This window comes from Dermacentor silvarum, chromosome 3 (genome assembly GCF_013339745.2).
Source record: "Dermacentor silvarum isolate Dsil-2018 chromosome 3, BIME_Dsil_1.4, whole genome shotgun sequence".
NCBI classification, from domain to species: Eukaryota; Metazoa; Arthropoda; class Arachnida; order Ixodida; family Ixodidae; genus Dermacentor; species Dermacentor silvarum.
In genome coordinates this window covers 182105457-182119015 of record NC_051156.1, presented here as the reverse complement: position 1 = coordinate 182119015, position 13559 = coordinate 182105457, and the positions used below count along the sequence as shown (strand labels likewise).

General features: G+C 50.5%; 1 protein-coding gene across 1 annotated transcript in view; it reads right to left on the bottom strand.

Moving 5' to 3' along the window:
- LOC119446194 (titin-like) overlaps positions 1-13559 on the bottom strand; it is a 34062-nt gene that overhangs the window by 5049 nt on the left and 15454 nt on the right. Inside the window, exon 4 of the mRNA XM_037710555.2 lies at positions 73-7697. Coding sequence (XP_037566483.2) covers positions 73-7697 — 7625 coding nt within the window. The remainder of the gene's footprint in view (positions 1-72; positions 7698-13559) is intronic.

The following is a 13559-nucleotide window of genomic DNA, read 5'->3' as shown; positions in this document are numbered from 1 at the left end:
GCACCGTTGGAAGGACCATTTCTTTAGTGGCCGCCTCCATCATTTCTTCGCGCACTATCGGCTCGATGACACCTTCAATAGATAACGGTGCTGCTTCAGTAACAACCAATTCCTTCTCTGTGATTGCTTCTGGCAGGAATCCCTGTTCTTGCACCTCCAGAATTACAAGGTCTGGTACCTGTTCAATTTCCTCTTGAGGTGCTGGCATGGCTGGCGCTTCAGAGGCTCTCGGTACCGAAGGAACTTGTGTCACTTCAACAAAAGGTGCTTCTTTCACGACGACCTCTTCTGCAAGTGCTTCCTTTTCCTGAACCTCGGGAAGGCCGAGTTGTTCGCCTATGGCCTCCTCTCCTTGGTTCTGCTCAAGCAGTTCTGCTACCATCGCATTAGATACCGGCTCAAGTGAAATAACGGCCACTTCCTTCTCTGGGGCTTTTTCGGGAACAACTTTGTGTTCTTGAGCCGTTGGAAGGACCATTTCTTCTGTGGCCGCCTCCATCATTTCTTGGCGCTCTATCGGCACGAGGAGACCTTCGATAGATACCGGTGCTGCTTCAGTAACTGCTAATCCCTTTTCTGCGATTGCTTCAGGCAGGGATATCTGTTCCTGCACTTCCAGAATCAACTTTTTTCGTGATGGCTCGAGTGGCAGCTTTTCCTCGGCAGGGACAACCTCAAGTGCGTCCTGTTCATGCACTTCGGGAAGAACAAGTTCTTCGGGAATCGCCTCGACTTTTTCATCCTGTACCAGCCGCTCAAGGGCAGCTTTCGCGGACACTGGGGCTGGTTCTTTAACTGGGACTATTTCCTCTGCCATTGCTTCTGGTAGAGGTTCTTGTTCTTGAACTTCAGGAAATATGTCTTTTAACAGTGCCTTTTCGACTTCCTTGGATGCCAACGGCTTAACCTTCACCTCGCTAGACGCAGTCGACGCTGCAGCAACTAAAGTTTTTTTCTGGTCTTGTGTTTGAACCAGGGTCACCTCCCCCTGAACTTCTGGAAGGACAATTTCTTCTATGGGAGCTTTTTCTTTCTCAGTGCTTGCTGTTAGGCCGACCGCACTTTCAATTGGTGCTGGCGCTAATGTTACTGTGGAACGCACTGCTTGTGTGGCTGCTTCGGTAGACGTTACTTGCTCCCCAAACTGAGATAGCTCTTTCATTAGAGTGTCTTTCTTGTCTGTCACCAGTTTCGAAGTCGGCAGAGCTGCTACCGGTGCCATTTTCTCCGGAAAAATACGCTTTTGCGCCATTTCTGCCGGCAGCACCTTCATTATCTGGACTTCTGGAAGAAGGACTTCTTCGATCAGAGGTTCTTTATGTTCTTTTCGTGGCGCCGGCTCGACCACCAATTCAGGTGATACATACACATGTTCATGCAGGGGTACTCCTTCCTCGACGGGTGTCTCTTTGATGGCTTCCTCTTCTAGTACCTCTGGGAAAAGTTCTTCGGCCAGCTCTTCTTTTGTCTTGCCAACCTGCGGCTCGGTCGCAGCTATAGCGGATACTGGTGTCATTCCTACAGTCGGCACACTTTCTGTCGGGAGTACTTCAGTTAGACGCTTTTGTTCCTCCACATCGGGTAGAACAGTTTCGATACCTTTCGCATCTTCCACTTGGTTGGGCAGTGACGGCTCAGCTGCTTTCTCAGTGGCTAAAGGTGCAATTGCAGCTTCTGGCAGCCTATCTTTTGCCGATATTCCGGTAAGTGCATCCTGTTCTTGCACCTCTGAAATAAGTTCTTCGACGAGCGTCTCCTCCTCTCCTCTGTGAGTTGTTGGCTCTGCCTTCACTTGAGAAAATGCCGCGGCCGTTTCTACAATAAAACTTGCCTCTTTTGCAGTTGCTTCGGATAGAGCTTCTTGTTCCTGCACCTCTGGGAGGAGGAGCTCCTCGACCGGCTCCTCTTCCTTAAGTGGTGGCGGCTTCAATGCGGGTACAGCGAATGTCGGTGGAATTTCAACATATGGAGCTCCTTCCTCGACAGATGCTTCAGCGAGGACTATGCCTGGCTGCTCTTCTAGAAGTATGACTTCTGCGACAGGTGGCTGCTCTTTGGCCTTGTATGTCATCGGAACCTCTGTCACATCAGCTAATCCCGGGGATAGTTTAAGCGGTGGTATTTTCTCGGCAGTTTCTTCCATAAAGGCTTCCTGTTTCTTTATTTCCAGAAAACCAAGTTCTTCGCCCGTCACTTCTTTCATGATCTCCGGCCGCTGGACCGTATCTTCACTCAAGACTGGTGCCGTTTCTATGACTGAAACGTTTTCCTCTGTGGTCGCTCGAGGTAAGGGTTCTTGTTCCTGCACCTCGGGAAGAATAACTGCGACGTCTTGCACTGCTTCCATTTCACTGTGCGCCAACGGCTCAAACGCCTCTTCAGTGTTACCCACTGCCATTCTGCTAACGGGTTCTTTTTGCTCTACGAGTGCTTCGGCAACGGCGCCCTGTTCGTGCACCTCGGGAAGAGCAAGCTGTTCGAATTGCTCCTCTTCCGTTTCGCTACGCACAAACTTGTCGATCGGCCCAGAGACGGATACGGGCGACGTCTCAGTAACTGACACTTTTCCATCGGTAAGTGTTTCAATAAGGGCCTTCTGCTCCTCTGCCTCGGGAAGAGCAAGCTTCTCGACCATTACCTCTTCGTCCTTGCATGATATCAGCTGTACACTAGCTAGAGCGGAAGAAGCCGGTGCTATTTTCAGACCTGGCATTATTTCCTCTGCTGCTGCTTCGGCAAAGGCGCCCTCGAAGAATGGTCCTTTCAATATTTCGGGTGTTATTTTCTTCTCCATAGGGCGCTCTTCTTGTGCGATTTGCTGAATCGCGGATAGTTCACCAGCTGGCCGGAATGATGTTGTCTCAGACGCCAGCCTTTCTTCCCGCCTTGATTCTTCAGCAAACCCGAATAGCTCCGCCTTTTCTGCTTTTGGCACAATAAAAGGTGCTACTGGCGTTTCCGATGGCTTTTTGGGAGGGCGTTTCTTTTCTTCTGGCTCAATGGAAGGTAGTTCAAGATATGGGGCCGCGGTGATAGCTAAAACTTCTCCTTCTTCAACTGTTTCTTCGGCACGTCGCTCATGCATTCCTTGAACAAGCCTTCCTATTGATTGTGGCGTTGATGCTTGCGGTTCGAGAGAAGGTTCTGGTAAGCCTCTTGGTGGTACTGCTTTATCTAGAGATGGCTTCCTTTCTGGCTTGAACTCAATAGCGGGTAACTCAGACGATCGGGCAGCGGTGCAAGGCTGCAAGGACGATGTCTCTGAGATTTCTTGTAGTGCCTTTTCTGGAGGGCGCTCCTCGCCCGGTCTCACTTGAATCGGGGATATTTCATCAACTGGCGCCGTTGCTGCTGCGGTAACTTTTACCTGCTCCGATGTTTCAGAGACGAGTTCACGAGTTTCTTCAAGTGGCACGACCAGTTTCACCTCTTGCTCTTCTGGTACGAGGAATGGGCCTCCTAACCTTTCTGGCTGTACTTCTTTTCTTTGAAGGCCCTCTTCTAATATTGGCCTAATGAGGGGCTCTTCAACCGCGGTGGCCATGGCAAGTGGTACCACCTCTTTTGGTTCAGCTGTAGTGATGCTGAGCGCCGCAATCTGTGGTTGTGTGTCTGGAAAAGTATTAATCGAGGACACTTCTACTGATGATTCTTGCTCACTTAATGCGCTTTTTCTGTACTCTTCAGTCTGGGGCTGCATAATTGTGAGTTGCGTTAGTTGTGGTAACTCACTTGTTTTCAGTTCCGGCTCTGTTGTAGATGACTTCTCGCATTCAAATGCATCATATGAACCGAGTTTAGGTGATCCTTTTTCTGTATCTAGAAGGGCAACAAGTGCTGAATGTTCTTCAATATCAGGCTTCCATTCAGAAGAAGATATTTGTTGAAGTTCAATAAGCCCTCCTGGCGCTTCTTGCTTGATGTCAATCTTTTCATAAGACGGAATAACATGCGCTTCTGACGATGATTCTTTTATACATTGATCTGACTCAATCGGTAATCGATGTTCACTGAACTCAGGCGACGGTACTTCCTGTGGAACATATTCAGTAGCTGCAATGACTTGATTGGGTGCCCTTAGAGTTGCCCATTTGTCAGTAAGGGACTCAGTTTCCTTTTTACCACTTGGTTTCCATTCAATCGATGCCGTTTCTTCGGACACTAAAGCTTCCCTTGCTTCACGATCTCGTAATCTCTGCTCTGCGTCGGTTACCTCTGACGGCAGATGCCCTGACGGTGCCTCTGCGCCAGCGCTCCATTCAAGCGATAATGTTTTAGATTCTATGAGCTCGCCTGACGCTACAGATCGTACAGGGTGTGTTTGAACCGCCGGAATCATTTGACCTGCGGCCTCCGGCGGTCCCCTGGACGAAGCTCTGGTGTCTGACGATTCTCCAAGGCTCGTCTTCCATTCTATCGATGGCGTCTTTTCGGAACCAAACAGGTCGCCGGACGTTTTTCTCCTCGGTTGAGGCTTCCTGGTGATTGAGACTCGGTTAGGTCCTTGTTCTGGCAGCAACCACTCCGGCGCCAAGGAGTCTGGGGGCTCTGCGAAGCTAGCTTTCCATTCAATTGATGGCGTTTCTTCCGATCCAGCAAACTGAGCTGATCTTTTACGCTTTGGAGGAGCTCTTTCGAGGGTTTCACCTGTTAGCTGTGTAGCTTTCGGGTAAAGTGGTAGATATTCTATCGACGGCGTTCCCTCAGACGTAATAAATTCGCCGGATAGTGCTTGGCGAACTGGAGCCTTCTCCAAGCCTGGGATTTGTGCGAGCAGAAACTCCATCGTAGGACATCCGGAAAACTCCGACATTTCAGCAGTGCCTGACACTCCCTCGAGCTGCGGTGGTTCTTCCGAAGTCGTGCGCCGAATTGTAAGCATTGGTTCGACCTCTTTTAGTGTAATTGGAGTCTCCAGAGCTGCTCGCGCTTCTTCTTCCACAAACTTCGGTGGACAAATTTCTGAAAGTTGCTCGACACTCGCTGGTTTCCACTCAATCTGTGGAACTTCTTCCGTTGAGACAAGCTCGAGCGAAGGTAAATGTTCTGCTAACGGCTTTTCTAACGGTGCTACTTCTGGAACCTGACGTTCTGCGGCTTTAACTTTTGGAGGAGCCACTAGGGGCAAAAGCTCCTCGGCGCTAGGCTTCCACTCAACGGCAGGTACCTCTTCTAGTGGGACGAGCTCAATCGCAGGTGGTTGGCGCTCCGTCGGTACTTCTGTTATGGCTGGCACCTCTCCACTTAAAGCCGCCTCCGTTGGCATTGGCTTTGGAGGAGCGGACTCTTGGTCACCTTCCTCCGCCCTCGCTTCTTTGCCGTACTCTGGCCACACATCAGCCGGTGTGAGTTCATGCTGGGTTCCTTCTAGCCTCTGTATCGGGAATCCTTCCGTAAATTCTTGGCGGGCTTCTCCTGATATTTTTTCAACGGTTTCTGCCACGTCCAATTTCTCTGTAGCAGTTTCTTCAGCAATATTGTATTCTATAATTTCTGTGCATGTTTCTTCGGGAGCTCCCATTGCAGCTGCTGTTGCATCAGCCCTTGCTGATTCTGGCAGCGGCTTTTCCTCACGCTTCTTTCTGTCAGTAGGCTCCACGTCGGGCTTCTCTGCTGCCAATTCTGTGGACTTAGGCGCATGATAAGCGATTACCGGGTATTCTTGCTGTGGAAGTGGCGGAGCAATAGTTCCTTCAATCGCAGGCTGTTTCTCCAAGCTGTCCTTCATAGTAACGTCTACAGCATCCCGTGGGCTCGATGCTGTGTCGTCAGGCGTACGTAAAACTACAAGAGCCATAGCTTTTGATGCTTTCTTTGGGCGCCTACGCATTCCCTTCTTTACCTCAGGTTCAAGAACTTCATCCTCCTCCGAAGCCGACTCCTCGAGTACTGCTTCAGCATCAGCTGTCCAGACCCTCGCTTCAACATGGGGCACTTCGGCCGGTTTTTGCGCCGAATCAGGCATTGTCTTAGCTTCTCTCCCGACAGCGTCAATCACCGACGCGTCATCTCGCGGTCGTTGTTCTTCCAGTTTTTTGTCGGTCAACTTCTTTGTGTCTTCAATTTCTGGCTCCCAAGTTCCCTGAAAAGGACCTCCAGGTGACTCTTTCTTTTCTTTACCGATTTCCGCTGGCGATAGCTGCATCTCCAGCGGCGTTGCCCGCTCCATAAGTACGGTACTGTCGGGTGCTTCCTCCTGAACCTCGACGAGGGCGCTTTCTGTAAATTTTGGTTGATACGATTCGACTCCTACTGTTTGAGATATTTCTGCTTCCTCGATGATCGCGGCCACTGGACCTTGCTCATCCAGGGAGCGGCGAGACTTAGCGGCCACAGTGCCGTCACGTTTGGTGAAGAACTCTTGCAGCCAGCTGGGTATCTCTGCTTTGCCTCCGCTGTCTTCCGTTGAACCTGTACCTCCCCTTCCGCGATCGGAGCTCGCTCGCCGCAGTGGCACGTCCATGTGAGGGAACCGCACAATTACGTCATCACTGCCAAACGCTTGCCTGACCTGCTCTTCGCTCAGCAAGTAGAGCCTCTCAGTTCGACCTCTCGCCATTTCGCCTGCCAGTTGCTGGGGCATTTCCAAAATAGCTCCACCCGGTACTGATCCTTCCGTCTGCGAGCCGGTCGCACGTACGGGCTTTGGTGGCTGCTCCGCCTGGACGGCTTCCTCACGTGTGTCGGGCTTTGGCATCGGTGGCCGGCCGCCGGTTCCGTCGTCTGCGTCAAACCGAATGGTTCCTCGACCACTGGCCAGGGAAGACGTGGATGGAGAGAGCATTGTTGTCGAGTCCGTTCTCTGCGCCGCAAACGCGGCGTTCAGAAAGCGCACGAGCTCAGCGACGTCCTGTTCCTTGATGTGTTCGAGGTTGACAGAGCGGGACCTCCTGGCGCCCCCGCTGCTATTGAGCTCGGGCTTCTTGCTCCTGTCCGCAGAGCCGACTTCGAACGAAGATTTTGTGCGCGGCACAGGAATTGTAAATTTTCTTGGCGACGACTGTGTGGAGGTGCCGGACTTGCTCTTCCCAGCGCCGGAGGTGGTCGGGTTGAGCATGACCACGATGTTGACGTGCTGCGGTCGCGGGCCCGTGGACGCGCCACCGGTGCTCGTGGTAGCGGCGTCGGTCGCACGCCCACCACCCGTGGAAACTTCTCCCGCTGCATCAGAGCCCATCACCGGCAAGTCTCCGGGCTCCACCTGCGAGGGCACCGTTCTGGACATGGTGTACCGTATGATGGACACAGTGCCCATGCCGAGGCTGGCGGACCTGATGGGCCGGCGGCCGTCCCTGTCGACCACATCGTCGCGCGACAGGTGTTGCTCCACCCGGTAGTCGTCGAAACGCCTGGTGAACTGGACGACATCAGGCTGCGGCCGCTGCTCGGTCGATGACGCCGCTTCTTGATTATCCTCTTGATCGGCAACTCTTCCATTCGTTGCTTCAGAGGAAGTCTGCTGAAGCGGTGGTTCTCGGTTGTCTTCGGGCTGTTCCGGCACTGGCACGCCGGGTGGCGGTTGCCCCCGGGAGCCAGTGCCTCCGCCCGGTGGCGGATCCTTAGAGAACGCTTCACTCATGGTCACCTCTTGCGCATTCTGCGCAGCACCGCGGCGCTTCTCGTAGCTCGGCGCGACGCAGTCGGCGCTTACAGGCGCCTGGCGTGGCGGCGGGCCCTGTTTGCGGCTGCCGCGCCGGCGTCACCCCTCGAGGCCCCGCCTGCGCTAGCCGTGAGCGCGATCGACCCGTACCATTCGCCTCCAGTCGACCACGTCCAGAAAGGGCCTGTTCGCAGCGGTGGCATCGTAGCACGTATGTCTCCGACGCAGCATCGTCAGCACGTTACGCGACGCCAGGATGAAACGGCTCTCGGCGCACGCACGAGACGACGCAAATGCCATCGTGCACTCCTCGGCCACCCAGAAGACAGTCGCCTGCAAAGAGAGGAACGCTCGGGTACAACCTGTGACCGCGCTCCACGTTGTTGTGATAGTCGCGAATAAAAGGTTCACTTTAACAAAGGATGCACTTCACAAGTCTGGAGGCCAACGCAACAGCGCCTAATAGGTATGAATGTGGTAGACTGTGAATGTGGTGGCCACGTCACCCTCGCTTTCGGACAACTGTGTTATCCGCGCGTTCCTTGCCCACGCAAGCTCACGCCTGTGGTAAAATTCGCCTCGGTAATCGCTAGAAAGAAATTCATGCATAAAAAAATAAACAGAACAAATTCGAAAGGAAAAACGTTGGCGGTAGTGAGTTTCGAACCTACAACCCAAACTCTGAAGGCGAGTGTCTTACCCACTGACCTAAACCAGCGCCTCCGATATAGCAGGCCTGCGCACTCTCCTTTATGACATCATGCTATACTTGGACCGACATTCCCATTGCCAAGTCAATACCACCTAGATAGCACAAGGCCTGAGCACTCCAATTCATGACGACATGCTACCTGGCTGCCACAGAATCTATTGGGTATGCTCCCGAGTAAGCAGCGGGGATTTCGACGTCACCGCTTTCGTCACGCCAAGCTTGGCAGTGGAAATTTCGGGCATAGTAGCATGACGTCATAAAGCAGAGTGCACAGGCCTTGTGCTATTCTAGGTGGCGTCGGCCTCATCGTCTCAACGTGATCGCTTGCCCGCGAGGAGTTCCCAAACTCGAAGGACCGCGCAGAGGCTTTCAATTGTACATTAATGCTTTCGCATTCACAACTCAAAAGAAGGGCTTAGGTGTCCTCGGATGTGTTTTTAAAATGAAGCAGCGGAGAAACCGAGGACTGAGCAAGAAGAATCGATTGGAATAAACAGGACTTGGACTGCCCGGAATTCTGAACTTGAATTATTCGTTGAAATGGAACAATATTCTCGTAAAGGTAATTTAGAAATCAAGGGTGTTTCGTGCACTCAGGGTGAAAATGAAAACTGCCATAATAATGCAGGCTATCGACGAGAAACTTCAATGGCATATTTCAGACACGGACGTAGACATAGTCCATCGCTTTCCTTCGAGCTCGACTTAAAAAAAAAAAAAGGAACTTGATAGCACGATTTTGCTCACGAACAAAAAAGGCTGAATTTGTGATTAGAGCGAGAGAGAGACGGCTTCAGACCAAAGATATTAGTTTATCAGGAAGCGAGGTTATTAGGCCCGTCTACGCATAAACCATCACTTCACCGAACATAATAAAAATATCTTTGCAATGGCTTTGAAATTGAACACAGAGAGGGGGAAAAAAAAAGAAAGCGATTTCGATGGTTCGATGACTGCCAAATCAAGGCCGGCAAAACATCTGACAGGCCGTGTCTATCGAGTTCGAGACGAAACAGACCTAACCATTTCTTCAAACTAATCGTTATCACCATCCCCATGTACCACTACCATGCCTTACATCGATACCAACCACCTTCCGTCCTTATCATCTCACGCTTATCGTTCCGTCATCCGCTTAATTGGGTGCAGTCTCCGCAGGCATTTCGCTCATTTCCAGGTCCCTTTATGCTCGCTTCGCTTCCCCTTTATATTCATCAGTGTGTCCGTAACTTGGCTCACTGATTACGAGAATTTATCTTGCTTTTCAAACTATAATGCAGGATACCACCACCGTGCGTCCTCTTGTCACGGTAAGCCAGCGATAGTTATTTTAAACAACATTAGCTACAAACGCAGAACAGACCTGGTTATTGATGTACCTCAATGTGAAGCGGTTTGGATTGAAATCGATAATCATGACTTTAACTGCCATACAAAAGAACCATACAAAAAGAATTTGGTTGCATATATATCGCTCACCTAGCTCTTCCATTACCAACGTTCCATTACTCTCGGTGCTCTGATTAACACCTTCACACGCTCTCAGGCGAATCGAAAAACTTGCCTGGTGTAGGAGACATATAAATATCAACATCATGGATGACGCATGCTCGGGCGCTAACGAATATAAGAATATTTTGCTTGGATATGGTCTCAAACATTTAGTGAACGAACCAACTCGCTGTGTTGGTAACTCCTCTGGTGCTTTAATTGACCATGCTTTAACGAACCTACTTACTCCTCCTGAAACTTTTACTGCCCGTGCAAATATGACTGACCACTTCCCGGTGGCACTTTGATTTCGTCGCATTATAGCTCGATCACCTTCTAATAATCGATTTTCCTAGTCAGTGTATGAAAAAAAAACAAGAAAAACACTGATTTATTGAATGAATTAGTAAGATCGACTGGTCCCGTGTCAATTTCTTCACAGATCCGGAATTTGCCTACCGAGAGTTTTCTTCTCTCATATGCGATTCAGTGTGCTCATCAACTTCTGTTTCTTGCCGAAAAAAAAAAAAAGCTAATCTACCGTGAGCCCATGGCTGACATCACGACCACTCAATTCACAGTTCACAAACAACAGTGGTAGCACAGATAAGGACGAAGAAATAAGGTTAGTTCAGCGATCGCTCGGGTGGTTGAACTTACCTTATGTCTTTATCCTCGTTACCGTTAGCGCTTTTCTTTGTAGAGTATGAACGTACAAACCAACTTGACTAACCTTCCCTACTATCGCCTACTCAAAGACAACTTATATGAACACCCCCCCCCCCCCCCCCCGAAAAAAAATAACACACTAATTCAAGCTGTCGTTCAAAGAACAAGTCAACAAATACTGCAATACAATGACAGCTGTATTAAAAATACCAAAACGGGATTACTATGACCATCTAATGTGTCAGAACGGGAACACAGGAAAGCAGTGGCGCATGCTAAGTTCGCTTCTAAATAAAATAACTATAAGCGGCATTATTGAAATTTGTCACGAGCGATATGCTTTTAACACCTCTGATGACATTTGACTTTTTTTCTAGTCTACCAGCAACTCCAGGCCATCAGCGCATTGATAACACTGGCCGTCAGCACGGTCTTTTTAATGCGAAAGCATGATATTGTCACGTTTAATAGACAGGTGGCTACTAAAAGAGGCCATTAAAGTAAGCCCGAGTCGTTGAAGGGGCCGCGCAGCACCGACAAAAGACAAGGCGCTAGCTCGTGAACAAGACCGTCCTCGTCTTCTTCTGGGAGCAAGTGGCACAAGCGCGTGGCAATATGTCCCATGAGGCAGCGAGTCGTACCGAGTCGCAGCGAGTCGCAACGAGTCGTACCAAAAATTTCCTTAGGCCCGAAGAGTAAAAGCACGTAAAAAAATGCTCGGATTGCTGTCAAATTTCTCGGGGAGTTTCCTGCAAACCAATTAAACCAATGGCTCTGAAAATAAAATTTGGTAAATCTCGCTCCGGGTTGGAATCGAACCCGGGCTTCCGAGGTGCGAGACGAGCACGCTGTCCCGACGCCTCGTCGGCGCCAACGTTCTGGCTGACTAAAGGTGTGGCCTAGTGCGTGCGTCATTGGGCACGTGACGGCGCAGCCAATGGGGAGGTGGTGGCGGTACGTCACGAGTGTATAGAATGAGTATAAAATAAAAAAAAAATCAAAGGCCCTTTTTTCAAAAAAAGATGGTTGGACGCGAAGCTTTCTCCCATGCAAACTGAATCAAAGTCCAAAGCCAACGACCACGCAACGAACCCAAGAAATGCTGAGCGACCCGATGCGATGCATATGTGATTTGATTGCTTGTTTAGGATTGTATTTTCTGAATGTTGAAGTTGAATGAAGACACATTTCGTTAAGTTGTTTAGCCTTTATTTTAGATCATGTAGCCATTGATTACATGCACACACTAACACTTTCACGAACGACTCCACACTTGCACAGTATTGCCTTGTGATCGCTGAGGTAGACGGTCAAAGGCTCTGCCGTTGCCGATAGACGGGATCGGCCTTACGGGCACGATCGCGCTCGCGCTTACGTTCGCGTACGGCAGCCTCTTCCGCCGTGCGCTGCACCCGCGGCCCACCAAAGGTGACGGCCGGGAATGCATTGCGGGACACGCGTAATGCAATGCAGATATATACAGTTCGTCTGGGTAGCGTGGCGTTGCAGTTCCCATTGTTCTTATTGGTATAACTGCGAATGTAAACTGTAGTGTTCTACGATACGTATGTCATGCGCTATGCGCTATTGTTATATTGTGTGCACAGATGTGCAGCCGTTGTTATATTGTGTGCTCAGATGCGCAGATAGTTCTATTGTGTAAGTTGGCTTTCCTGCAGTGCGTTTTCGGCGCGCACGGACGAATCAGTGAGACATAGAAAGCTTCGCTTAAAAAAAAAAAAAAGAGAGACTCCACCCCCATTTCACCCTGTGAAATTGGATGTACAGCGAAGCTGTTGCCGGCGTAAGGCAACTGATTTTAAAGAAGCACCACAGCTTCAAGCGACGTTAGACAACCACAAACTTCCGATGTAATACTTTTATTTCGACAGCGTTTGTCATAATGTCGATTACGGTCGCAGCACACGCTGTGCGACAGACGCAACGGGCAGAGCGCCCGCGCATCAAAGACAGATACATTGTGTGCACACGTACAGGGTCGTCCATTCTTAGTACGGACACGGCGCCGCGTGGTCACGCTCCGCGGAGCACCAGCGCGCACGGCGCGGCCGCGCATTGAAGCTAAGCGGCGCAGGCGCACAGGGGCTTGGAGGTAGGGCTTCTTCCTATCGTCTGCTAAAGCGCGCGAGCGCGCTTTAGCAGACGATACGCTTTTACAGCGAAGCTGTATATGGTGTTTGGTTTGACGTTGGCTGACGGTTCCATTTCACCGCAGTCAACCACCATGCGACTCGTGTCTGAGCGGTCATTACGGGTTTACGTAGCTGGTGATGTACCATGGTGCCGGGTGATCAAGAGGTCCGGGGCGACGTCCAAGAGTTACAAAAAGTGGTTTATTTACAGCATCTACATTTTGAGAGTTTTCAGTGTGCGAGCACGAACGAACACCCTTACAGAACTGAAGGTACGCTTTTTAAGCCCTCCATTTTCCCCCTTTCTCTCGTAGGGGAATTGACTGTTGTTGTTCTCGTCCAATCACAATCGCCGAAACGTTCGCAAAATCCCACCCCTGACGTTGCACCGTTCCGCTGGATTAGGCCTCCAAGGTTGTGGAACCGCCCCCACATACGGGCAACCGCTTGGCGACTTGGGAACCTCAACTTTGATCCGTTCCCACGGAAAGTCTTGCCGTTGCCTCCTTGCAAGAATGATGGGGCTTTTCGCGAAGATCAGCTTGACAGTGAGATGGGCCTTCGCGTTAAATAGCGTTTCCGCGAAGGGCGGCGTTGTCGTCTCAAGTGAGCTCTTTTGTTTGACTTCCACAGTCCATATCGTGACGGAAATGAGTGACGATGTCTACATTTCAGGCTAACAGCTTCGCTGTAAAAGCATTAATTTCCAATTGAACGCCGCTGAGCGGTCCTTCGAGTTACGAACTCCTCGCGGGCAAGCGAGCGCGTTGAGACGCCTTTTGATTTCACCAAACATTTCACCAAAGGGACTATGATGCATTCGCATTCCCACACGTGAGCCGTCTTAAGTGTCTGTGCAATTTATCCTTTTCCCACTACATCCAGCTAGGTGCGCAATATTATCATGAATGTTAAATCGACTGACCCCGGTCCT